Source organism: Mixophyes fleayi, chromosome 4, assembly GCF_038048845.1.
Source record: "Mixophyes fleayi isolate aMixFle1 chromosome 4, aMixFle1.hap1, whole genome shotgun sequence".
NCBI lineage: Eukaryota > Metazoa > Chordata > Amphibia > Anura > Limnodynastidae > Mixophyes > Mixophyes fleayi.
The window spans coordinates 232242049-232268821 of NC_134405.1; the positions used below are offsets into that span (position 1 = coordinate 232242049).

A 26773-nucleotide genomic window follows, 5' to 3' on the forward strand; every position below is an offset into this window, starting at 1 on the left:
ATTATTTCTGCTAACAATAGAGTGGATTTTGTCACCAGTGGGAAAGAGCCCTTAGACAGGTTTCCCCAGTGTTTTGTGATCTAAATTTGAAAAATACAATAAATCCTTTGGATTTTCTAATCTCACTCACTAAAAGTAAATCCACATCACTAAAAAGCAAATGAGGTGTTAAAGTGGTGCCGCATTCCAAAGGATGCAATGATTAACCCACACAAGCTCTATCCTGACACACACAATAAGAGAATGGTCAAATGCCCCAGTTAAATGGCATGATATTTAACCCTATCTTCTACTGTTGTATCAAAGGGACTATCTAGCAGTGGTACATACTGAGATAACAGATTTGGGATGATATTTTCAGCCATCTGTCATAGAATCAATAATTCTAGCACTCTCTTAACATAATGAATAGTACTGAATCCCCAGTGTTCCCTATATCCCTACAGCTTGACCTGGGCAATAATATAATACAATGATTACAAACCAGTATCAACTCGCTCTGCAATTCATCCCACCGCAATCAAACAAATATATGTCATGTATTCTGGCTATTTGTCATAAATAGCCTAGGCACACTGTATAACAAAGAAGGTTTTTTATTAGATCATAAGAAACAGCATAGAAAATATCTGCATATCATGTTCTTTACGCTGATGTACATTCCTCTACAACTGAATATATTGCACAGTAATCTACACAACTGCTGAAGTTGTCTTTGTAAACAGCCAATAAGGTTAATTGGAGAGGGTCAGCAGACATTGTAATATATTTAAAAAAATATATGGTAAGGGTACCAGTATCCTAAAAAAAAAATCCAGGGACGCATTTGGGCACAACATACCCAATATGAAGTACAGAAAATAATGCATGCTTTAACATAAAATTAAAATGTTCATTTAATGTGGTCCACAAAGCTTGTCACAAAAATTAGTAAGTTAAATTGTCATTATAGCCAAAATATAGGCAAATAAATAAGTAGCTGGAATGCATTGCTTGGTGAAAATAGATGGACTTATTGCACTGAAACCCCTTTCCCCCCATTGCTAACATATGCTTGCAAAGAGATACTTCCATTGCTGGCCATACATTGCATAGTGATAGCCCTTTTGCAAGCCATATATTACTCATAGACAAAACCAACTGCCAGTCATATGTTGTCCACATAGAAACATCCATCCATCACAGTCATGCATTACAGAGCTAAAGACAATGAGTTTGGGTTTAACTCTGTAATATATGTCTATAACCCATTGACTCCTCTATTCAGTCTAGTTTCTGTGTCATTTACGACTATGAACAGCCCTGAATGATCCAAAACTTATAGGCAGTACTAGCGCAGGGAGGAAGCTCTGCTCTCTGAAGGGTCCATGTACAGTCATCAATGTGAGTGCTCAGAGCAATAAGTGATTCTGGAGGTGGGAATCAGTGACCCGCTGTAACCTGAGTGGCCAATGCACAAATCTGGATGGGACATCTGGTAATCTTATTATATGGCTCCTGCCATTGTTGATTTTGAGAGAGATGTATAATAAATAACAAAACTTAAATTTTGTTTAAAAAGCTTTCATGTAAACACAAACTGGTGTCTAGTCCATTAAAATATATATGGTTTATAGCATTTTTAAAGCTAGTACAATGTAAACATGGAGCCCATTGTTTCCAAGTTCAGCATTTACTTGCATTTGAGTACTTACAGTCATGATCAAACGTTTTGAGAATGACAAATATTATTTTTCACAAAGTCTGCTGCCTCAGTTTTATGATGCCAATTTGCATATACTCCAGAATGTCATGAAGAGTGATCAGATGAATTGCAATTCATTTCACAGTCCTTCTTTGCCAAGACAAGGAACTTTATCCCAAAAACAACATTTCCACTGCATTTCAGCCCTGCCACAAAAGGACCTGCTGACATCAGGTGAGTGATTCTCTCGTTAATACAGGTGAGAGTGTTGACAAGAACAAGGCTGGAGATCACTCTGTCATACTGACTGAGTTAGAACTGGAAGCTTTAAAAGGAGGGTGGTGCTTGAAATCATTGTTCTTCCTTGGTTAACCATGGTTAAATGCAAGGAAACACATGCAGTCATCATTGCTTTGCACAAAAAGGGCTTCACAGGCAAAGATATTGCTACTAGTAAGATTGCACCTAAATCAACCATTTATCGGATCATCGAGAACATCAAGGAGAGAGGTTCAATAGCTGTGAAGAAGGCTTCAGGGCGTCCAAGAATGTCCAGCAAGGGCCAGGACCGTCTCCTAAAGTTGACTCAGCTGCAGGATTGAGGAACCACCAGTGCAGAGCTTGCACAGGAACGACAGCAGGCAGGTGTGAGTGCATCTGCACACACAGTGAGGTGAAGACTTTTGGAGGATGACCTGGTGTCACGAAGGCCAGCAAAGAAGCTACTTCTCTCCAGGAAAAACATCAGGGACAGACTGATATTTTGCAAAAGGTACAGGAATTGGACTGCTGAGGACTGGGTTAAAGTCATTTTCTCTGATGAATTTCTTTTCAGATTGTTTAGGGCATCTGGAAAAACGCTTGTCCGTAGAAGGAAATGTGAGCACTACCATCAGTCCTGTATCATACCAACAGTAAAGCATCCTGAGACCATTCATGTGTGGGGTTGCTTCTCAGCCAAGGGAGTGGGCTCACTCACAATTTTGCCAAAGAACACAGCCATGAATAAAGAATGGTACCAAAACATCCTCCAGGAGCAACTTCTCCCAACCATGAACAGTTTGGTGACGAACAATGCCTTTTCCAGCATGATGGACACCTTGCCATAAAGCAAAAGTGATAACTAAGTGGCTCGGGGATCAAAACATCAAAATTTTCGGTCCATGGCCAGGAAACTCCCCAGACCTTAGTCCCATTGAGAACTTGTGGTCAATCCTCAAGAAGCGGGTGGACAAACAAAAACCCACAAATTCTGACAAACTAAAAGCATTGATTAGGTAAGAATGGGCGTCCATCAGTCAGTATGTGGTCCTGAAGTTGATTGACAGCATGCCAGGGCGAATTGCAGAGGTCTTCAAAAAGAAGGGTCAACACTGCAAATATTGACTCTTTGTATAAACAATGTAATTGTCAATAAAAGCCTTTGACCCTTATGAAATGCTTGTAATTTTACTTCAGTGTACTATAGCAACATCCGACAAAAATGTCTAAAAACACTGAAGCAGCAAATTTTGTGAAAACCAATACTTGTGTCATTCTCAAAACTTTTGGCCATGACTGTACATTTGTGTTACTTTTTCTAATACTTCAGTTCATTTATGTGACCTCCAATGAGCTCCCAACTCAAGTAAAAACCCTAGTTAACAACCTGATGTGACAGGCAGTTTCTCTGGCATTTAAACTTGTGTTTTTAGACGCCAAACAAACGACATACAGATTCCAGAAACCACAACATAAATTTCAACAGCCACTAAGAGAAAAACAAAGGCTTTTCTCCCGTACTGTATGTGGTATTACCTGGAACTTCTCACCATTTAGAGGAAATATCCTCTCAGATCTCCGCAAGCTATAGCCTCACAGGACTCATCTACTATTTTTTTTCTAAAGGTCAAGCTAGTCTGCTGTTGAGAAGGAAGAACAATGATACTAGTAAGAATAATGGCTCAATACTACCAGTCTTGTTTGCAGAAGACATGAAAAGCACAGAAAGGGAAACTTTTCCTAGCATAACAGAGGTGTGTCCTCCTTCTGAAATGTTGTTTTAAGTAAGTAGTGCAGAGTAGAAACACTAAAACATCTAAGAGTTGTTGCTAAAAGTCAATACTAATAGGTACAATTTACGAACATGTAAAAATGTGGTTCTGCAGCCCAAACATTGTTGTTTCCTGATTTGTGAGATTGTGCTCCTATTGTTTGCACAAGTGTTTCTGTGGTTTATGAGAGAGATGCTGGTTAGATCTGGGCATTCCAAATAAAGCGGACGAAATACTGCACCGGATTCCGTCTATAAGAGCACAGACAAGATTTCAGTTTTACAATGGTGGAACTGCGAAGCTTTTTGCAACAAAGTAACGCCATCTCAGGATGGTGTTACTGGTCTTTTTCAATGGGATACAGCTGACATTCCCTTCGGCTTCACTGGATTCTTCACCAGGAAATCGCTATGCCCATAGCACTTTCGCAAGGATGCTGGTGAAGATACTTGAAATATTTAGGGGCATATTTAATAAAGCACGATAGTGCTTTTAACGGATAATTAAGGTCCCACAGTGTCCTCCGCAAATTTATTAAGGGGGCATCGCAGCAGATATCATGGATATCTGCTGCTTTGCATTCCTCTTCGTTTTTGGGAGCAGTCACCATTCAACAATTTTTCGGGAACTTGTCATGTTAATGTACGCCAGCTGCAGCTGGCGTACGTCATCCAAATTGAGGAAATCTAATGCTGTCAGCTCTGCTCCGGAGAGCAGAGCTGGACAGCGCATGTGTGGAGGGATCACATGATCCCACCCTGTCACTCAGCGCTCTCTCTCTGCAACTATCGTTGCAGAGACAGAGAGGGGATCTGTGTGCGCATGTCCAGTTCTTGGAACTGGACATGCGCAATTGAAGAGTAAGGAGAAGACCTGAAGACAGCGCTTCCGAAGAGGGGGGTAAGTATGTTTTTTTTTATCACTGAAACAGCAGTTTTTCGGAACTGCTGTTTCTCTGCACGGCTGTACATAAATGTGAGAAGCAGTGCAATCCTTATCATTGCGATAAGGATTGAAAACTACTTTTCACTTTATGTGAATAATGATAAATGTGCCCCTTAGTTAAAAGGGGGAGGTCAATGGGCTCCCAGATCAGCCTGGCATAATAAGTTGCAGCTATGCTTCTTTATGTACCGTTGCGATTTCCTGCAATACATATTGAGCTTGTACTATTCCCTCCAACCCCATTTGTGATATTTGGCTAATCATCAATATAATCACTGACGTCATTTATTTGGGCATTAAAACAGGATAGCAACAATCCCGGCTGGCAGTCTTGGTGTTTTCTTTACTCTGCTTTCTTCTTTGCCCCACGTTCAGTCTCAAAAAAACTGTTGTCTCTATCTGCACCCCTCCTTTATATAGAATTCCACTAAACTGCAGCTTAGTAGTCCTTATGTCTCACATGTGTTGTCTTTCTGAGTCTGAATATAAACTGACACCCGCAGCAGCTTATTTGTTATTCGTGGCAGTTTACGTAAGACTGTACTTATTTGTATCTCAGCTTTTGAACTACAAAAAGAAGAAGAAATAGGAAACATTCCAATTACTTAAGGGAGAGACACAAACGAGTGTGTAGACTTTAAAGAAAGTAGACAGTAATTTAAGGTGATGTTTTTAGTTTTGCAGACATGCACATTTCAGTCTGCGCAGACAAACATCAGACACATCAAAAAGTGGCTCTAATGTAAGTAACTAGAAAAACAAACAAAGAGGGGATTCAATTGCTGTCGATATGGCGCGGGGACATTCCCCACACACATTGTTGACAAATACGGTACAAACCTCTGCTCATTTTCCCTTGCAATTATTTGGAGTTCTAGGAAATATGAGCAGAGATTTCTGTTAACTCTCCGCCACGAGATGACTTGCGGACGTCCTGGAGACACCTCGCGTCTAACTGAATCCCCCCAATGTATCCACATTTGGCCCCTAATATATTCTACTCACAATAAACATTTGCGCTATTTATGTCTAGATACCATATTTTCTCTCTATATTTGAATACAGAATTATGAGTGGAGGCAGCTACCTTCTTTATTTACATAGAAATAGTGTCAGTGGTTATAAATACATACTGTCACACCAGGAAAACAAAAGACTACTAAGCGTATTGTCCCAATAAAATACGTTTCAGAAAAATATGGCACTTATAGTGATAACATAATATTCTGCCACCAACATAAGTAGTCACAACTGCACATATGATTTTCAAATAATGCGAGGTTACTCATCATCAGTTATCTGTCCTAACTCCTGAACACTTATATACCAGTAACATTCCAAAGACCATTAAAGAGCCAACCATCCAACGGGTTACCAGGGATGACTTCAGAGTTAAGGTACCTCTGCTCAGCATGTTTATATTCCCCGAAAGGTCTCAAGAAACGTTTCTATTTGAATACAGGTATATGTAAACTCTGGATAGTACTTGCCGTAAACATACAGACACAACACACTGCAGGATACGCATATTAAATACATATATCAGCATGTTATTAATGAATACTGTACATAAAATGCATTTTCATAGTTTCTCTTACTCAGAAGCACGTTTTGGCATCCATACCTGTACGTCATCACTATCAATCAGCACTTACAGCTGTACGTCATCACTATCAATCGGCACTTACAGCTGTACGTCATCACTATCAATCGGCACTTACAGCTGTACGTCATCACTATCAGTCGGCACTTACACCTGCCCTGCAGCTGGTGCAAGCGATAAGGCTAAAATACATGTACCTCAGAAATGCCCAGAGCTTGAGTAGGACGGATGTGCATGTGCTCTATCCTTGGCTCGCACTTACTATATTTTGGCTATATGTGTATGCCCCTTACCTCTCCCATTCCACCTTTCAAAACGCTGTCGGAAGTGTTATTTGCATTTGAACATGAACTGCATGCACTTATGTTCACTGACGTAAAGTCAGTTTCTAAACATGTGCAGAGCAATTTCACAGGAAACACTGCACGCAACTGGACTTATGTTCCTAGACGAATCAGGACCAGGATATTTAGGCGTTGCCCCACAAACTATTGAGTGTCAAATGAATTCAGTCCAAATTTTAGGCCGCAGCCGGCACATTGGTCCTGACTCGCGGGAAGTTGTAAGTCCGTTCCAAGGATGTCAATTCAAAGGTGTTTGAAGGGGGAGGACAGTGGGTGGCCTAGAACTGCAGTTGGTACTGAAATAATTACATTTAAAAGATAGTCATACTCCTGGTAATTTTTTGTGCACATATAAGTAACCCTCATTCTGTGACGTCCTACAGCAGTGATGGGTGACAGGCGGCCCTAGTGCCGCCTGTGGCCCCCAAGCTTTCACCACCAGCTCCTTCCTGCTTTAGTGTCAGATTTGTTATAGCTTCTTTAAAATACATGCGGATATGTTATTACAGATAAATGTCTATTTCTTTGATTAAACGTATTGTTTTAACTTATTACTGAGATTAAGTGTAATGTGCGTCTCTTTTGAAGGTTAGACGGCAGCGCCATGCTGCCCAACACTGATCTACAGCATGGTAGAGACGTTACATAGATTCAAAATACAAAATGATGAGTATTCCAAAAGAGAAATATGGTTATAAAGAAGCACAAATCTAGGGAAGGGCACAAGATGACAAAGGCATTGTACATCCCTCGGGGCTCAGTGTAGTACATTGTACAGAAGTGGAAGTAGTATGACACTTCATTGCCTAGATCAGACTATTTCCTAAACCTAGTTGCTGGACAAGAAGGGCACTTATCCGAGAAACTATTGCAAGGCCAACTGTGACACTGAACATTATACAGTGGCTGCTATGGAAAATAATAGACATGATCCAGAAATCTCAAAGTCTTTCCCAGTAATGGGAGTGTTACAAAGAAAAAATCCATTCCTACAAACAGTTTACAAAACGCTAAATAGAAGAGACTGCCGAGATGTGGCAGAAAGTTTGACAAAACTAAAGTGGAACTTTTTGACCTGAATGCAAAAAAGGTATGTCTGGTGCAAATCACAGACTGTACACAAACACGGTAATAACATCCCACCTTAACTGGTGGTGATAGTATCATGTTATGAGAATACTATTTATCAGCAGTAACTGTTAATCTTATCAAATCTGTGGCACAACTCAAATGCACTGTCCATCACCAGACCCCAACGAACCTGACCCAGCTTCAGAAATTTTTCAAGGGAGAGATGGGAAAATATTGATCCATATTGGTGTAACAGAAACTTATCCAAAAGACTACTAGCTGAAAGCTGCCAGAGCTGGTTCAAGGAAGTGCTGACCAAGGGATGAATACTTAATGATAGTTCAGTGAATACATGTTAAAGGAACTGTATATTGACAGTAAAGAAAAATGTGCATCATCTGATGAAGGGAAAGCACATCTGCCCAAGTCACTAAACCGGTTTTAAGCAAACATATACTCACATACTTGAAATGCCAGAAACAATAACTGCACTATAAATAGTATTTTGATTAGATTTACTTGTGCATAGATGTTTTACTTTAACTTTTGTCCAGAATACCTAACAATGGGCATTCGGTATGTTTTAGTGAAATATTCTTCCATTGACAAACTTGAGAACTTCTGGCGGAACGGACACTTCTCGAAAAAACAACTAAAATCCTTCTCCTTCTATCTTACAGAGTGATACTGAGCATGAAAAGATATATTTCCGCAATCTTCACCAGAAGAGGTTCAGAATAATCCAGTTCAGCGGGTTCTGCGTCTTCCAGGTCTACTTATCTTTATGCTGCAGTCATCATACTATGCTGTTATCAAGATAACCAATGTTTGTTATCAAAACAGAGGGGTGTCAGAAGAATAGAAAGGAACTGGAATCGAGTCACCTGCCACAAATCATCCCCACCCAATGATTCTGCCTTAGTGCATGAATGAATCAATATAGACTTTAAAGCTGAATTACATTTGCATTCAGGTCTCGGCACAAAAAGCAGAACTTTCAAAAGCCTAAACTATTCAGTAAAGGTTAAATAAGCTATTTATTCAGTGCAGGGAAGTTTGTGTAAGCAACAAGACACAATGGCCTAGTTATCTCTCAAGTACAATATGTCAGTTGATGCAACAGCAGATCATCATCTGCATTAGGAACCCTTAGAAATATATTAACACAAATTCAAATAATTGTTTGCAGGTGGTACAAGAACTCTACCCCATAAGCTCTAAGTTACCAATCCGTTCAATCTAATGCAGGGGCACACAACCATTTTTGGTCTGAGGGCCACTTTGCTAGATTGTACTCATGCAATAAAATATTAACTTGCTTAAAATATAAAATATGTAACACTTACTAGACAATAAAAATGAACCTCTCAACATGGCGACAGTCTCTGTGGGGACATGGCCATGCAACATATTCAGTGTGGCCACCTTGCATAGGTGTGTGCTCTGCCTGTGACCGCTGCCTCACTACTTCACTGATCACCTCCTCTCACTCTCGTCTGCAGGACTTTGCCCGGGCTGCTCCTCTGCTGTGGAACGATCTTCCACGTTCCATCAGGTTAGCATCTACTCTCAAAGGCTTCAAGCGTGCCCTTAAGGCTCATTTCTTTATTCAAGTCTATCAGTCCTCCTCCTAACTTCCCTGTCCTGGCTCTCTCCCCCAGTTAGTACCACCCTATTTGTGTCTCTCCCTTCCCTTTAGGTTGTAAGGTCTCATGAGCAGGGCCCTCTTTCCTTGTGTGCTCCTTCTACTGTTCCTTCACCCTCTGTACCTCTTTGCCTGCTTCGTTAGCCCGGTTTTCCCTGTTTTCTTACTCTTTGGCCTTCTTCTCGCTGATTTCTACCATCCCTTTCACTATCTGTCCCAGAAATAATCTGATTTGCTTTACCCTGTCACCTGTGTTTGTATATATTTGTGTATCATGTTATGTCTTGGTTCTATTTTCTGTATATGTAATGTACGGCGCTGTGGACCCTTTGTGGCGCCTTATAAGTCAAAGATAATAATAAAAAAAAAATGTCCCTCCCCATACATTTACCCCCCGCACCTCTGTAGCACATTTCTTATCACCTGTAACACATTGTCCCCCTCTCACCTCTAATACACACATATTTCTTCCCCCATACTCCTCAACCGTAGCACTTAGATATCCTTAGCCCTACATTGCAGCACATTTCTCTCATTCTCCCAACCCTGTCCCCAGGCTGCTGCCTGCATTATTATCATCATTCTACTTCATCTTGTAGAGATTTTGTGGTCCTTTATTAGAAGACTGCTGAACTAACAGCCCTCCAAGACCTGATTGTGACTGCATCTGCTCCTTAGAATTAATTGTACAAAGCAAATTTAAATCTAGTCCATTTAGCAAGTAAATAATGTATTGAAAATTTACACAAAAACTTTGGATGGCATTGTTATACTTCAAGTCATCCTCAATGTATTCCATACATTGCTGGATTTGCAACATCAATTAGTAATCTGGCAGACATAGAAATTGTCATTGCCGATTAAACTGGCCTCTACCAGCGAGTAGACTAAAAAAGGGATTACCTGTCTCAGGGCGTTTCTCAGCATGATCACACAGACTATTATTTATGTGTCTGTAATCATAGCTTTACCTTCAATAAAAAGCACACTAAATTCCACAAAGAACATGCTAACGCTTCTTATTTCTAGGTACATTTAATAGAGGAGGAGTGGTTTCTATGTACTCAAAATAGCTAAAGGTATTTAGAAAAAGTATCAAGGCCATTAATAAAAATACGTGCAGAAAAAAAAAATGACATTGTGAGTCAGTGTGAGACAATGGGCTCAGGTTCATACCAATAATAAATGATTTTAGTGGATTGTCAAATACTATGTTCATCTTAGCGCCTGGGGGAAAGATGTAAATCATAAAGAACCATAATTTATAAATATCGTCCGCCCAACTACTTCCCAGTAGATTTGTCCCCAAAGTAGAGGAGCTCCTAGGTTTTCAGGGACAAAAAAGTGGGGCACGGTCATAGGCAAATCGAGGGGGTTTCCTAGTGTCTGGAAACCCCCCTCCAAGATTGGGGCACTGTATAATTGAGGTGGCTGGACCCTGCCCCTGCTTCACACAGCTCTGCTCGAAAAGAGAGAGCTTTGTGCACCTAACAGTAGTGCATGCAGCATTTCCCATGTATATTATGGGGATAGGGAGAGTTGGAGAGCAGCCAAGCACTGTCTAAAATTATAGCCATGCCCCATGCATGCTGGTCACACCCACTGGCGGCGTGGTGTGGAAACCCCCCTCTACAAATCCTGCGTTTGCCCCTGACGGTGCAAAAGTAAACATCACATCCTAGTCCACCCTCCTACTACTACAGGACCTCCCCCACCCACCCCCTGTCATTCAGTGAAACTTTTCCATTCTTCTCCTAAAATACTGCTCTGGTTTAGCCTCATTTATGGCTTAAATGAATCATGAAAGTGAGAAGATATCAGGACTGTCTTAAAGAATTCTAACTTCTTTGAGTGTTGAAGCTCTTCTATTTACATTGAGCAACATGCAACTAGACGTGCTTCTCTCCCAAAGAGCAGTTGGAAGTTGCAAACTGCATCCTAATGATGTCTGCCATCTCCATACCTCCCAGCTTTCCTGATCTTAGAGCTTTGTCCCGCTGTCCCAGCCGAGGACATGTTTGTCCCACGAATGGAAACATTGGTATCTTACATCCACAGCTGCTCTGCATAGCACAGAAGAGCAGAGGTGAAGGGGGTGCAGCGCACTATGTGCTGCAGTGTTTGGAGGGGAAGATAGATATCTAAGGGGCAGACTAGACAGTAGCACTAGACAGTCCTCTGGGGGGGAGTGGCCACACCCACATTATGACATGGCCACGCCCCCCCCCCCCCCCCGATCCTTATGCCTGGTACTGAAATGTTGGGAGACATGCATCTCAGAAATAGAAGTGTTTTTGCAGAGAGATAATGGTTATACACCCTTCTTCAAAGCAAAGAACTAAATATCAACCGTCCTCACCCCTTAATCTTATTTTAATATCGCTTCACAAAATGAAAACTGGTTATTGCCCGACTCAACAAAAATAGGCGCAAGTTTGCGCCTAAGTCACAGTCTCAACTCCTCCTCCTAAGATTCTGCACTCCACAAATTCTGCCATCTTGCTCGGCAAACCAATGCGGTGGAAATCTGGGCGCAGCAACGTAATTCAAGGTGCACTATGTCACCAAGTTGTAGTGCAGGATTTTGCACTACAACTCAGCTGCTACACAAATGAGGCCTGAAGTTTCCCATATCATGTTTATCAACACAATATGCTATCATCAAGGCCAGTGTTCCAATTCTCACATGTATGATGATATCAGTAAGAGGAACATCAAATAATTTCTTGAAAAAAACAAGAAGAAACAAAACAATAAATAGCAGTTTTAACAGTTGCTGACTGTTAACACTGCTATTTATTGTTTTGTTTCTTCAAGAAATTATTTGATGTTCCTCTTACTGATATCATCATACATGTGAGAATTGGAACATTATCCTGGATAATAGCATATTATCTGGGTTACGGCACAGAATGAGGATTAATATGAGTCCTCCAAACGCCTGTTCCGAAGTGGGGAAATAGCAAAGTGAAAAAAAAAAACAAGAGTCAGGGCACAGTACTCATCTATCAACTTCTCCTACTATATAGATTTACTAAGTTGCCCCATTAAGCAACGTATACTAGTTAGAAGCAGTAGCTCATGTAGAGCTGTAGTGACAATTGTGTGACCTCCAGTACCTCTCACTATGCTTAGATAACACCCTAGGGATACAAGATATTCATAGGTACACATCCTTAATAAGGGGATATTACCTGATATTTTGTGTTTTTGCATCATCCTATATATGAAAGGGATTATTACCGGCAATAATGTATATTTTATCTACCATTACCTTTTTATACATAAGAGCTTATTTTGTAATAGTACCAGAAATCTAAGATCAAACCAAATGAGCAAGCTCAGTAGAGCATAGCAGGAGCTTCCAATATCATTCGAATGCCACAGTGATAAAACATTGTTAAATAGAAGCAAAAAGTATTTTTTTATTGCTGAAATAAGCAGCAATAGAAAAAAAAATATGTTACAACACAAATTAATATCCTGGGCATTACACTTAGTCTTGTATGTCGTGTAGAACGTCAGTACAGTTATTTAAAATCATGCTAAGATTTGTGATGTAAAGAACTTACAAATTAGGTAGCATATGTGTAACTATAATCATATCTCTATTGCGGTCATCAAGTCAATATACTATACTGCATCCTTTAGACTACATATACACTGGAGTTTACCATGCATTTTTATTGTACAATATAGTAAAATGCAAGTAAAAAAGCATATACACTGCATTGGCTTTATATGTGTTTTATATGTTTATATGCATTTTATAAATGTTTTAAAGCTGCATTTTTAAACACGAATCTGTGACAAAACTAATTGTGGTCATCTTATTCATCACTAAGGTACGTGTTTTTCTGTTACATCACTTGCACCAGCTACAGGTTGTATGTAAGTGCTAATTACTAGTGATGATGGTTGTATATGCATGCTAGAACATGTGTTTGTTTTGCAATCCGAAGCAACTGTAAAAATGCCTTTTATGTACAGTAGACATTAATAACATCCTCATAAATGTATTTTACAGGTAAAAAATAGAAAAAAAAACATTTTTATGTTTAGCATCATTGTCTATATTAGTAGGTGCATTTTTTTTCTGCGCTTTCTTTTGGTACTTTATATTCTACATTGGATGTGTCCTGCAGAGTACTGTCTGTTAACGCAGAGCGGACCTAGACATTTATTCAACAACAAGCGTAACTTTGCAGTGGGGGTTCTTGGTCTCCAGAAACCCCCCCCCCCCTCCGCTAACTAAGTGACATCCATAGCGGCACTGTACTATACAGCAGCCGCGGCACTGTCAAAGAAGCGTCCGCGGCGGTGCTGTATTGTATACAGCACCGGCGTTGACGCTTCTTTGACAGCACCGTGGCTGCTGTATAGTACAGTGCTCGCTGCCGAAACGGAGCGCATGCGCAACAGCTCTCTCGCGTGTTTTGTTTTTTGTTTTTATTTGACAATCGTGGGTGCGCCCCTGCTTTGCATCTGTTTCTTATGGAATATGGACTAGCCTATGGCCAATTTATGTATTTATGTACGTTTAAAAAAAAAAACAACGCAAAATACGTTCGTTTGGTGTGCCTTGATGAATCAGGCCCTGTGTTTCAATGTGCTCCCATTAAGATGAATGTAAGATTCCAAATGTGATTAAACATATCAGATGTACTGAAATAGAACAAGAAGCATTCTAAAAAAATGCACTGCAGGGTAATGTAAGTTAAATACAGTAAAAATGCAAGTATGTACTGTCTCATATGTTATAATGATTTTAGTTTTTACGTTTATATACGCTCATCTTGCGTTAGAAACGCATCTTAATTGCAGAATTTGAATGCAAATGTCTATGTAACTTTAGACAAATACGAACATTTACGTTAATATAGAATGTACTATTTTGTCTTCCCTATAGCATACACATCGGTGTAAATAGGATTAGCAGTAAATAAATGTATGTCAATGCATACAAGATTAACTACTTTACATTGCTGCTCAGCACACACAGGATTACTTTCAAGGCTAGAACAGTATAAATAAATTTAGTTACATCTGCGTAAGGCAACATATCGACGCCGGTGCCAGAGACACATATAGAACAGAAGCTCATCTTCTGCCCATCACTGAATAATTTGCAGGCACCCTTGTGACAAGAGTGCAGCACAGTTGTGTCTACAGAGCCGAGTGTGTGTAACAAGCAGGTGATATAAAAGTTGCTCTAGGAGCTCTCTTACCTGCACAGCGCCGGGTCCCGGAAAAGATGAATCCACAGCACAGGTCGCACCAGGTAGTCAGAGCGGCCTCGGCCTGAAACTTGTGGCCGACCCCCGGCTTCTGAGGCTGGAAGATAAAGCGGACATCGGGGGGTGGTCTGTGAACCCGGACTCTGCGCCTAACTCCGGGGATGACCCCTGGCATTGCCATCCCTCGGCCAGGACTATGAAGAGGAGGGTCCCTCTTGTCATCTATCGGGGAGAGCAATGCACGGGCAGCAGGGGCCCGGGCAAGGGCAGACATGAATGTCAGAGGACACAATGACAGCTGCAGGAGCTACCTATAAAAGTGACAGCACAGGGGCAAGAAGGTGGATGGCAGAAATAGATGTAACCAGGACAGTGTGAGAAGACCTCATACCTCCCATAAACACCGCCCCTAAATACTCCCACATATAAACAATCCAACCCACTACAGGCCGCCCCTATACCTTGTCTATAATATTTTCTGCTACACATTGCCCTGGTCTCCTATCAGCATTGTCTGTCATACTGTACACCGCCCATATTGCCTCCCACAAACACAATCTTATCTACCTCTTACACGCTGTCCCTTTGTATCTCCCATATTCTACACAGAGAAACCCACTGTACTAAAGTAAAACTGTACACAGCAAATAACACCAAAGAGAATCATATAGGATGGAGGGAATAACTCACTACACACAATGTCAACCATTCTCCAGATCAGGCTTTGAAGTCTATTAGGAATGTTTTAAGGGGACAAAATGCAGGTATGACAGTGACCCAACCCAATGTAGCCCACTATAGGACCTGCTGGGGAGCATATTCCCCCCCTGCCCAATCAGCCCGGGCTTCACACAACATCTTCTCACTTATCTCCAGTTGCTGTGAACATTCCTATGATCTGATTCACTAATAACACATTAAAGAGCAGGTTACAAAGAATGAATACTATAAGGTGCCGAGACTACAGTTAAACCCATCTTAAAAAAATAATAGTAACTTCAAACTGTCACACTTTAATATAAAACAAACGTGTTTTTGTCACTCTCCCTTTTAAGTTACAAAACCTGAGATCACCCACACCTTTTAAACACTTTAATTATAATAGACAATATACATAAAAGAAAAAATACTAGCATACAAACTTTTAAAAAGATTATAATGTATGCTTTAATTTGCATTTTATATATGTATTTAAAAGCATATTATAGTCATCTATGTACATTACAATATGTTATAGTACCCAATTCATTATAACCTACCATCCATGACAGAGCCCTACGCCCCAAAACAGAGTACTGCAATCATAATATTAGAGGTGATAGAAAAGTACATTGTAAGAATGGTGAAAAACTTGAGCACATAAACAGATCATAAAAAATAGATGTACTTGAAGTATAAAACTATGTAAAATGTGGAATTGAATTAGAAAAGTGCTGAAACATACCTGGTCACAGCGCCTTCTGCTGGGGAAAAGCTCTCAGTGGCATATTCAATTAAGCCTGAACATTGAGGCTGCGCATTTTTTTGTTAATACGGTACCGCAACATTGCGGATTTCCCTTCGCAACCCTATTGGGAAAACAGCTATGTTGCAGTAACGCGGAGTGCCTTTAGATCCGTTCCAGAGGCACTTCGTGCTTAAATGACTATGCCCCTCAGAGTAGACTTCCAGCAATGTCCGGAGACAATCCACATTCTGCACTGTACTCTAAGAGGGGAATTCAATTCCATGCATTGTTCTTTAGAACGCGGGCCGCACACTATTACCGTTACTATGGTAATAGATGCGCATTATTACGGAAATTTCAACGTTAATTTTTCCTTGAAGGTCTGTGAGCTGCGAGCAAAAATCCTTGTTAACATTACCGTAGTAACGGTAATTGAATATGACCCATGTTGTTCTTTACAATGCAGGGAATTGAATATGCCCCTAATAGTGGCAGATACTAGACAATATGACTACCATGGTGAAGCTTGAAGATGCATCTCTGCCATTGGAGAAAGTATTTTATGTAGCACACATAGTTTTATCACTGTGGTAATAGTATGCACAATCATGTGTATGGCTATGCTAACAAGCACTAGCAATGGAGATAATATAAGAAGTGCAAAACATCCGAGAAACAGAGCAAAATTCCCTTTGGCACACATCTACATTTCCAATAAGTACATGGGGTTGCAGAAGAAGGTGGCTGCATTGGCACAGCAGTAGACATTTTCACTATCTATATAAGAGGGTTAGGTGAAGTGAAGGCTTTCCTTGCCAAGTACTGAGTAGGCACAGTTGTGGAGCAATGCAGCAACTAGATTTCATTTTATGGATCAAGATTATTGAAGTCAGATAAAAGTGTGGCGAGGGCACATTTTTAGGAGTGCTCCTTGCTTATCTGAAAAGCAAAGATACATTTTTACTACACTAAAAAAACCAAAACATACTTTGCATCAGCTCTGATATGGCACATCGAAGTGCATCCTAATAGGATGCATTGTCCACCATTCAAATGCACTGAAGCAGGAAAGCCCATTTCTAAGCTCACTTTGCCCAATGTAAACAAACAAAAAAAAGCTTCAACCACAAAAATGTGCTACTTGTGCCCTCACTCTCACGATTAACTTAATACATAAATGAGGCTACACCAACCAAAAATAATTTAATTAAAGGCTTGGTTCCAAAGTGGTGGTTTATAATTGGTATGACATTTACACATTTATATAATACATCTCTTCAGATTTGTCTAGTCCATTGTTTCCCAACCCTATCCCTCAAGTACCCCTAACAGTGCATGTTTTCCATAGGTCTTTGCTGGAGCACAGGTGTAATCATTACTGACTGACACATTTTGAAAGATCCACAGGTGGTATAATTATATCACTGGTCACCTGGAAAACCTGCACTGTTAGTGGTCCCTGAGGACTAGGGTTGGGAAACACTGGTCTAGTCCATGCAAAAATAAACGCACTTCTAGTTTGTTGAGACATCTCCCGAGAGCAGAGAGTAGAACTGCACCTTTAAGTGCACTGGTTGGACCATATAAGATCACTGGTGTAAAACCGTGTTCACTGCATCCACTGCACTTTGTAAATGAGGTCCAGAGAAGGCTCCCAAAGCTAACTGAGCAAGCTCTGTTCACATGTCTCCTATTACACTATTGTACATCATGCAAAAGCTGTGCATGAGTAGATATCACATTCAGCTTTGCCCAATATCCAACCTTGGCAGCTTATCTAAATATCGTGGGTGCACAGGCTAAATCTTGTTTCTCTTTCATCCAGTCTGGGAGACACTGCTTACCATGGGTTGTGGAGGGGAGCACGGGAGTTGGCACCTAGCTAGTTAATCTTTAGCACTTAAATCTTGTTTATGCACACTGCCTTTGGCAAGTCAATTGTGCCTATGTCATTTTGTATACTGAAGTCATCAAACCTTCTATGAGACAGGTGTATGACACTATGTAACTGCAATTACATAGTGCATTTGAATTATTTTTTTTGAAACCATAATTCAATTGCATTTATTCTTTTTGGCTTCAATGCAAAGTATAAATATTTTATTGCTGTATCAGTAACTTGTGCTAACATTGATATTTGTGTTACTTTTCTTTGCTTAAACATTGTTATGCAGCATTTAATTTTATTTACATATTGGTATATTATTCTTTTAAACAAATACAACTTTTATTTCTAATGCACTAGATGGTAAAATGTGCATTTCAAGTTCCATGACACTTACTGGGTCTTTATTAGTTTTAACATAAATTCATGTTCTTATATAACCTTAGAATTCACGCATCGCTTCACAGAAGCCCTTACGTTGCAAATGTGTCCTTTCTGAAACCAATGTCAGGTAATTAAAATGATTTATCCAAGGTTAACATGAGCTGATGCAGGAATTGAGTAAAGTTTCTCTAAATAAGGAGTTTAAAGAGGAAGTATACCTATATTATTTGAATTTATTGCTCCACCCTGCAAGTCAAGCAATTTCAGACCATTTCTAACATAAATGGCCTCAGAATACACATTTTATGAAGGGGGTACATAATATGCCCTTGACTGGATGTGTGACATCACTCAAAGCTCTCTGTTCAAAGTGTCCAAGTGCCCATTCAATCTGCTGAACCTGCCTAGAGATGGATGCCACCAAATTCTGAACTCTCCAAGCATTGATGCTAATTGCCATTAGTAGGACTGTAATCTATACTACAGATCTGTGGCACGTGTCATTTCAGAAAATATTAATGCACTTTAAAATGTAATAGTCTTTATTGTAGTTCCTTTGTGATCTTGTAATTTTTAAAATCTATTTTGTGTACTATTCAGTAGTTTCAAATATATAGCATCAAATAAATATAATCATGTTTCCCCATGCATCAAATTTACTGTGGCCACTACAACATTTTGTACAGAGCTTGGTTAGGTATGTATTGAGTATTGGAACTTTTGGAGGCTAACCAACATTGGATACTGGTACCAAATCATAAATTGCCTAATGAATATATGCTTCCTTTGGGTGGTTTTAGATAGCTTTAAAAGCCCTCATTTTTCAAGTGAACCTATTTTTTGGTTTGCTCAAATAAATGCGCAGGGTCCATTCCAAGTATGGGAGGATCAATCATTCTTTTTTATTTTCCACACTTAATTTTCTTCTAAAAATACATATTGGATGAATACGTGAAGACAGAGAATGCTTATAAGTAAAATATAATTGTACTAAGTCATTTACTTTAGATGTTTCATTTATACATCCTCTGTACATAAATTAACTGAAAGTTCCAGTGCTTTGATTACAGTAAACTATATAATCTGTTTTACAGCATTGGTAACATAAATCAAAAGAATAAACTCAACTATTTCAATATATTCACAATATAGTACACATATATACACATAGATCTCTGGCACTGAAGTTACAGATAAGGAAGCAGGCAAGGGGTTAATGTCCAATGTAAATGCCTCATGTGGCAAGATGCAGGCCCACACTTTGGTCACTAAATGCAGTCCACGTTCCGGAAGCCACCGTCCATGGTCAGAGCCCCAAATCTATGCCAGAGAATCAGATAAAAAGTAATTTACTGTGTTATTACAGTATTACAAAGTATTATAATAATAAACATATTAACATATTATGATACAGCAAATATTCAAGCTAAGCAGAATAAACTCGGGTGCAGAATGTTCTAAACAATAAATACATTTTCTTGCTTGAACAACACACTGGTGAATGTTTTACTAGTCATTTCTTCATTTTCATCACTAATGGCAATTATGATGTAATGTGGTGTTAATAACGTTAACTTTAAAGGGGAAATTACTGTGCACCATTTCTAATATTCTCTAAACACTTATATTGTGCTCTAAGGGGGAGGAATAGATTGACTCCCCATCCAATGCTGCCAGGACACAGTGCAACCGGCCCATAGCTACTTCTTGATCAGATCATGGGAAGGCCACAGTAATCTCCACTTATTTGCTATATAGTGGGGAATGAAACCATTGAAAAAGAGGGCTAAAAACATTGAAATTCCCCTTTAAAAGTTTCCAGAACCTGTCTAAACAGACGCAATCACATTGTGTTAAAATGAAAATGTTGTAATATCTTGCCAATAGATATGATCATTTCACGAAACTATATCTGAAGTAAAATAGTCATACCTATCATTAGACAGTGTCTAACATAAAGTGTCACATAGTACCAAACAGCAGCATGTAGCAAAATACAACTCAGAACAGGCAGGAACTCACACCTGGAATCACAAATTACTAAGACTTCATACTTAGCACTGGGGCCTGGATTCATATAGTGCCAAACACTTCTAAGTGACGTTACATGCTCTCTCTCACACAAACAGCATCATTCATATCGAGATGCTCACAAATTGTGTTGCCAAAAACTCACACCTAGGGATAAATGTATTATACTCCGATTTTTTCAAGTCACCGGAAATCGGCGAGTTTACAGCTAAAATTTAAAGCGGCGCTGGCTTGTAAAGGCTTCCGGCGACTTGAAAAAAATCGGAGTATAATACATTTACCCCCTAGTGTGGCACAGTGCTGAGCATTAACACATACCATCCCACAGTGCAGAACCCTACACTAAGCATTCACATAAAGCCAAACACAAGTAACATCACATGGTCTTTAGCACTCACATTTCCAAACACTCACACCTGGCATTACACAGCACTGAGCATTAACACCTAGAGCCACATGTACCGTTGGATGCATTTTATGTCATAAATGCAGATGTAAACTATGTACAAAACCCCCCACAATTCCGGGGGTATGCAGAGCTGCACGAATCTTTAGATACATGCAACATTTTACATAAAATACTGTTGTAGGAAGATACACTTACAGCATATGATACACCAACCTGATGATGACTGGGCATTATGTAACAAATATTAAATTAAAAAAAACAGTTTGGACTCATTTCCTCTAGTACTAGTATCTGTGCTACGTTTGTCTGGCCCCCACCCGCCTTCGACCCCTCTCCTGCTATCTTTGACATTTCTTTCCCTCCATGCCTACCCCCTCTTCTTTTAAAAACCATAAATATGTGAGGAAACCCTGGACCCGATTCATTAAGGAAAGTAGGGCAAAAAAATTAGTAACTTTACTCTGGGACAAAACCATGTTACAATGCAAAGGGTGCATATTAGTTTATTATTTTGCACATAAGTTAAATACTAGCTGTTTTTTCATGTAGCACACAAATACTTGATTTTATATTTACACTGAAATGTAAAGTTGATCTAGGACATACCCTGCCCCAAGTATAAATCTGTCCCCACATTTAAAATTTAGTTCCCCCTCCAATGCAGCATGGTTTTGCCAAGGTGCAAAGTTACTAAATTGTTTTGCTTTACTTTCCTTAATGAATCAGGCCCCCTGTGTATTAATACTGAATTGTTTATTCACGTTGATCGTACTATTCATTATGTTTCCTCTGTAAATAAAGAGTTTAACAAAACAAAACAGTTTGGCGCTCATAGCCTAGTGCTGGTAACACTTTTGGGGAGAAGATCATGCTATTTTTTATTTCTTAAAAGACTGGACTGGTGACATTATAACAGGGAAACCCGCAAGGTTGGGTCCCCCCACCATAAAGTCAACCAGTTCTAGTCCGTTCAGCATGGGGCTGAATTACCTAGGGTAATTGGGACACAAATGTTGGACCCCCACTGTAGGAAAAAACATCCCTGTGCTGAAAGCACTTCCCACACTGCTGGTTGGGTATGTGTAGGGTAATTTAAAAAAATGCTAAAACTGTTTTTTTTTCTGATAAACTACAGGTCCCAGAAAGCCCTGCCATTCCTAAACTGTTTGGGTACACTAGCCCAGCATACCCATGAATTACAGCCAGGGCCGGATTAAGGGAATGGAGGCCCCTGGGCTAAGGGGGCCTCCATTCCCCCGTGAGGGCTCCCCCCCCCCGTGATCCGAGCCGCCCCTCCCCCCCGGTGATCCGAGCCGCCCCCCCCCCCCCCCCCCCCCCCCCCGGCACTTACCTCCTTCTCCTCCTTCCCCGGCGCACTGTACACTCTTTACTGAGGAGATCTTGTGAGAGTGAGATCTCCTCAGTAAGGAGAATACAGCGCACCGGGGAAGTACTGCAGGGAAAGTGCTCAGCAGCACTGATCGGGCCGGGGGCGCCCCCGACCGATCAATACTGCTGCTGAGCACTTTCAAGGGCCCCCTGGATGCCATAGGCCCCTGGGCTGTAGCCCAGTTAGCCCTATGGTTAATCCGGCCCTGATTACAGCTAGGAGAATGTGTGCTAATACCTGTGTATATATCCCACAACATTCCCAAAATCCTTGTCACTGATCCACAATATGATGCCCTGATCCTTCTATGCGATTGCCTATCTGTCGCGATGTATGCATTTGACTGCATAAATATAAAATCATTTTCCAATGTGAAAATGTGTCTACCTTTCCAAGATATGATTATTTTCAGCCAACTCTTTGACAACGCCTTCCATCTCTTCTTTCAGTTTCCGCATTCTGTAAAACAACGTAAGTAAATCATAAAGCCTAAAAAATGTTTTCCCATGGGAAGGCTACAAATGATATAAACTCAGCTTCCATCCCTATTAGAGGTGAGGAGACAACATTATATGCCAATATGCCAGTAGACCTCAGTCCTAATTTGGCCCTGCTTACGGACCTCATCATTGCTTCAGGCCAATGATATTTCTATTTCTATAGTTAATGCGATGACGAGGGCAGGAGGCAAACCTGACGAAGGACTCGGATTGCAACCGAATCTGTTGTGGGAATCTGACATAAACATGGGCTACAAATGTGCACAGAAGGGGGTTTCATAATTAAGGTACTGAAAAGCAATTGAAGTGGGGTCTTAATTTATTATATTTTCAATAAAATAGTTAAATTAGCCTTTAATGGACAGTACCACATAACTGTGAAATATTCTAAACTATGATACATTAAATGCATTGGACAACCCCAGCAATGCAGAGACAACCCATCCCATGGGAGTCTGCACTATCTTACCCGGTTTTTACATCACTACACAATGGAACATTACATTGTACAAACTAACGGATATCAGACACTTACCCAAGCGTCATTTCCACTAAGGTATTGGGACTTGTGTAGATTGTGTTCACTGTCGGTTTTATTCCCCCAGAATTAGCAAACATTTTCTGAGCAATGGTTTCTTGATACTGCAATTACATAATCAGTATGAAGACAAAAATACTGATAATAAAGATGAGAATATTTAATGCTGCTTTATATAAGTCTATACATAGCAGTTTTAAATAAAATGATTGAATGTGGATGTACCTCATTAATGTAATGCTGGCATTTGGACACTTCTTCTGCAATGTCAAAACACTGACTTTTGAGTGTGAACAACTGTTTCCTTAAGAGAATCATCTTTCTAGAGACAAAGGGTAAAGTAAATTGGGAGAACAATCAATAACCTCCAGTGAGACAGCTAAAAAGAGATAAGCTACACTTGCCTCATCCAGTCCTGGGCTTTGCTGCGGAACACTTCATACTTGCCCACACATTCATCCTTAAACAGTGTGAAGGATTTTGTTGCATGGATGCACAGTTTTTGCCTGCACACAATCACACAGAATAGTATTACAATATTATAGTATGAACAGAAACCAGTATTGACAAAAGCAAGAATTTTAAAAAAAAATTGTAGAAATCTGAGATGGGTGGTGGACAACCCTGGTTGAACTGACATGGAATAACCCTATACTGAAAATGATAGATGCAGGTAGAATTAAATAGGGTTTCCTTTTTTTACTTGAACACATATCGCATCTGAGTTTTTATATAAAGATGCGAGGGAAAATGAGTGCAGAGTTCTGTACGGCATTGGCGAGCAATGTGCATATCCGGCAACACCTCACGGTCAATTGGATTCTCTCTGCAATGGCATGTTGTAATATTTCCATAATAACAAATATGTGTTCTTTACAATTAAGTTTAGTCTAACAATACATGTTTAAGTTCTTAGCACTTACTTGTCAAATTTGTGTATTTGTTCTTCATTGTATAAAAGCCCTGGAAATGGATAAACACATTAATTTAATAATCGAAATATTTAATTTATTTAAAGGGATGTTATAGTTACATAGAAAAAAGACACAAGACAATCAGGTTCTGTGTTGATTCAGAAGAAGGAAAACAAATCCCCCAGAAACATCTACCAATTTAACCTCACAAGGGTAACACATTCCTTCCTTACTCCAGGCACAACAATGAAACTAATTTCATAGCTCAACCACCCCAAATAAAAAATATGCTCATATAACTATTGATACTCTTACTTATATCCAATCCATTTTTAAATCCACTCAGTGATTCTGCTGTTACTACCTCACTCAGCAGTGAATTCCACAGTAACTACCCTTATAGTACAAAATCCCTTTCTATGTTGGTAGTGATATCATTGTTCTTCCACTGGCTCACATGAACAGCAGTGAAAGACAATTGCCTTATTCCAAGGATATGGCTAGAATGTAAGTTTAACAGTCTGTATGACAGAAGACAAGCACACATGTCAATGTCTCAAGATTGTAAGTTACTGCAGTAGTAGTTTAAAGTTAATTTCTACAAGCCTCATATATATAGGAAATAAGTTACCTTCCATCTATGTATTATAGTGAATGCATTAAAAATATTTCATTTATCCTTTAAAGACTCCTTTAAAGACTCCAATCAAACTGAAACTGTTGATTCCCTATAACTCATCTACTTTAATTTAACAACTATTTTAAATGTATAATCCTACAAAACTCTACATTAGTAGTGCTCTGATAGTGTGCTTACACTGGACAAGGGTGCAGCTTTGCTTTAAATATGGGCAAAAATAAATGTATTTTTTTAAATTATTCTGTGCTTTTTTTGGTTATCACCTCTGTGCTCAGGTACTAGCATGTACAACTGAGAGTGTACATTAACAATTCCTCACACAGCATTCATACTGGCAATCTAGAGTGTAACAGATCAGTCACAGAACTGTGTAATGCAGACAGGGCTACATAGAAAACGACAGATAAATCATTATTGGAATATGCTAAAACGCACCAATTGTACAGTACTCTCCATGATCTGAATAAAACAGTTCCCTTAATTATTTGACAATCAAGGACATTTTCTTAGATATTCTATTTGTTTAAGTAAGCACTAAGCATGTTTAAATGGCGTCATTTGGTTTTCTAACATTTTGTTGTATAAAAGGCTAATCAGAACGAAAAGTGGCTGACTCACGGCGTTGTGCTTTATCCTTCTTGAACTGACAGCTGATTTCTGTTAGCAAGCTGAGTAAGACTTGCAGTTTCTCCACACTACAGGGACAAAGACATGACTATTATTAATTGAATGTTTTATTTTCAAGAAAAGCTGTACTATTCTTTATTAACTTATTTACTTTCTATCACTTGGGCGTGTGCCTTCAACATTGATCCAGGAGTCAGTGAGGAGACCTACAGGAGACAATTCATTCTTAATGTCCCGCAGTGAAGTTTCTAGATTTTGATGGGAGCTAGAAAGCTGCAATAAATGTGAAAATACACTCAATATTTACAAATAAAAAAAGGCACGTCATTATATATAAAAGCTTTTTTTTTTTTTTTATAGGTGAAGGCACAAAAATATTGTATTTTATTCCATTTCTTTGTTACTAAGGTGCTCAGTTTCACATAACAACAACAACAAAAAAATGGGAAAGGCACCAAAAAAATAGAATCAAATTGAACTATATAAACGAGTAAATAGAAACAACTAGAGCCAAGGTGAACAGATAAAAAAAAACTCCAAACTGAACAGCACATAGAGATGTCAGGACACAGTAGTCTGTGTCCCCCATTGCTTCAGAAAAAATAATTTATAACTTTTGACCATCAGTGAAAAGGCCCAGACTCCCAACCAAGACATCCCAAAGTGGGCTGGTCTGTGGGGACATGCCTTGCCCTGCATCTGTACAACACCAGAACATCAGAAAGGACTGATAAGTAATATCTGTAAAGCCCACACCATGTCCAAGAAGTGAACATGGATTACCTGCTACGAGGTTTTGTACAAAAAGGAGGGTAGAGCGATTTTCTGATCGATATGAAAATCCAAAATCAAATTTGGGAAGAAACAAAGATCTGCCCACAGAACTATATCCTCAGAGAATGCGATGAAGGTGGGAGTTGAAGATAATGATAACCACGTAAGCTACCCCCTTGAAGAAAAGTCTTCACTTCAGGACTAGACATAAGGAACATCTGGAAAATGATTGATAGTGCCAACACCTGCACCACCAGAGAGGTGAGAGCAAGTTCATTCTTAAAGTCACCTTACAAGAAAGCCAGAAGGCAAGGTACAAGCGGATATAATTGTACCTTATGTCAGAGGTGCTCAAACCCAGTCCTCAAGACCTACCAACAAGTCATGTTTTCAAGATTTATGTTAACAGAAACAAGTGGGATAATTACTGACCCAGAACAGATTTACTCACCTGTGTATGAATTAAGAAAACCTGAAAACATGAACTATCGGTAGCTCTTGAGGACTGAGTTTGAGCACCTCTGCCCTATGTAAAGTAGTTGTTCTGGTTTGCAACATGATCTGGATAACTGTATGACAATCCCTTCCTGTAGCATTTTGGCTTCAAGTTTCCCACCTTTAAAGAAAGTCCCAGAGACCTGTAATCCCACAACTGCTCTGCTGCAGGTAGCA

General features: G+C 39.6%; 2 protein-coding genes across 2 annotated transcripts in view; both read right to left on the reverse strand.

The window, feature by feature from the left end:
• The window catches only part of RASSF3 (Ras association domain family member 3), a 191466-nt gene extending 176582 nt beyond the window's left edge, over positions 1 to 14884 (reverse strand). Inside the window, exon 1 of the mRNA XM_075209462.1 lies at positions 14554 to 14884. Within this exon, the coding sequence (XP_075065563.1) occupies positions 14554 to 14836 (283 nt within the window). The 5' untranslated portion in view covers positions 14837 to 14884. The remainder of the gene's footprint in view (positions 1 to 14553) is intronic.
• Positions 14885 to 19156: 4272 nt separating this feature from the next.
• The window catches only part of TBK1 (TANK binding kinase 1), a 39869-nt gene continuing 32252 nt past the window's right edge, over positions 19157 to 26773 (reverse strand). Inside the window, exons 14-21 of the mRNA XM_075209484.1 lie at positions 25479 to 25600; positions 25319 to 25395; positions 24070 to 24109; positions 23551 to 23652; positions 23372 to 23468; positions 23144 to 23250; positions 22496 to 22567; positions 19157 to 19598 (exon numbers count right to left, since the gene is read on the reverse strand). Of these exons, the coding sequence (XP_075065585.1) occupies positions 19547 to 19598; positions 22496 to 22567; positions 23144 to 23250; positions 23372 to 23468; positions 23551 to 23652; positions 24070 to 24109; positions 25319 to 25395; positions 25479 to 25600 (669 nt within the window). The 3' untranslated portion in view covers positions 19157 to 19546. The remainder of the gene's footprint in view (positions 19599 to 22495; positions 22568 to 23143; positions 23251 to 23371; positions 23469 to 23550; positions 23653 to 24069; positions 24110 to 25318; positions 25396 to 25478; positions 25601 to 26773) is intronic.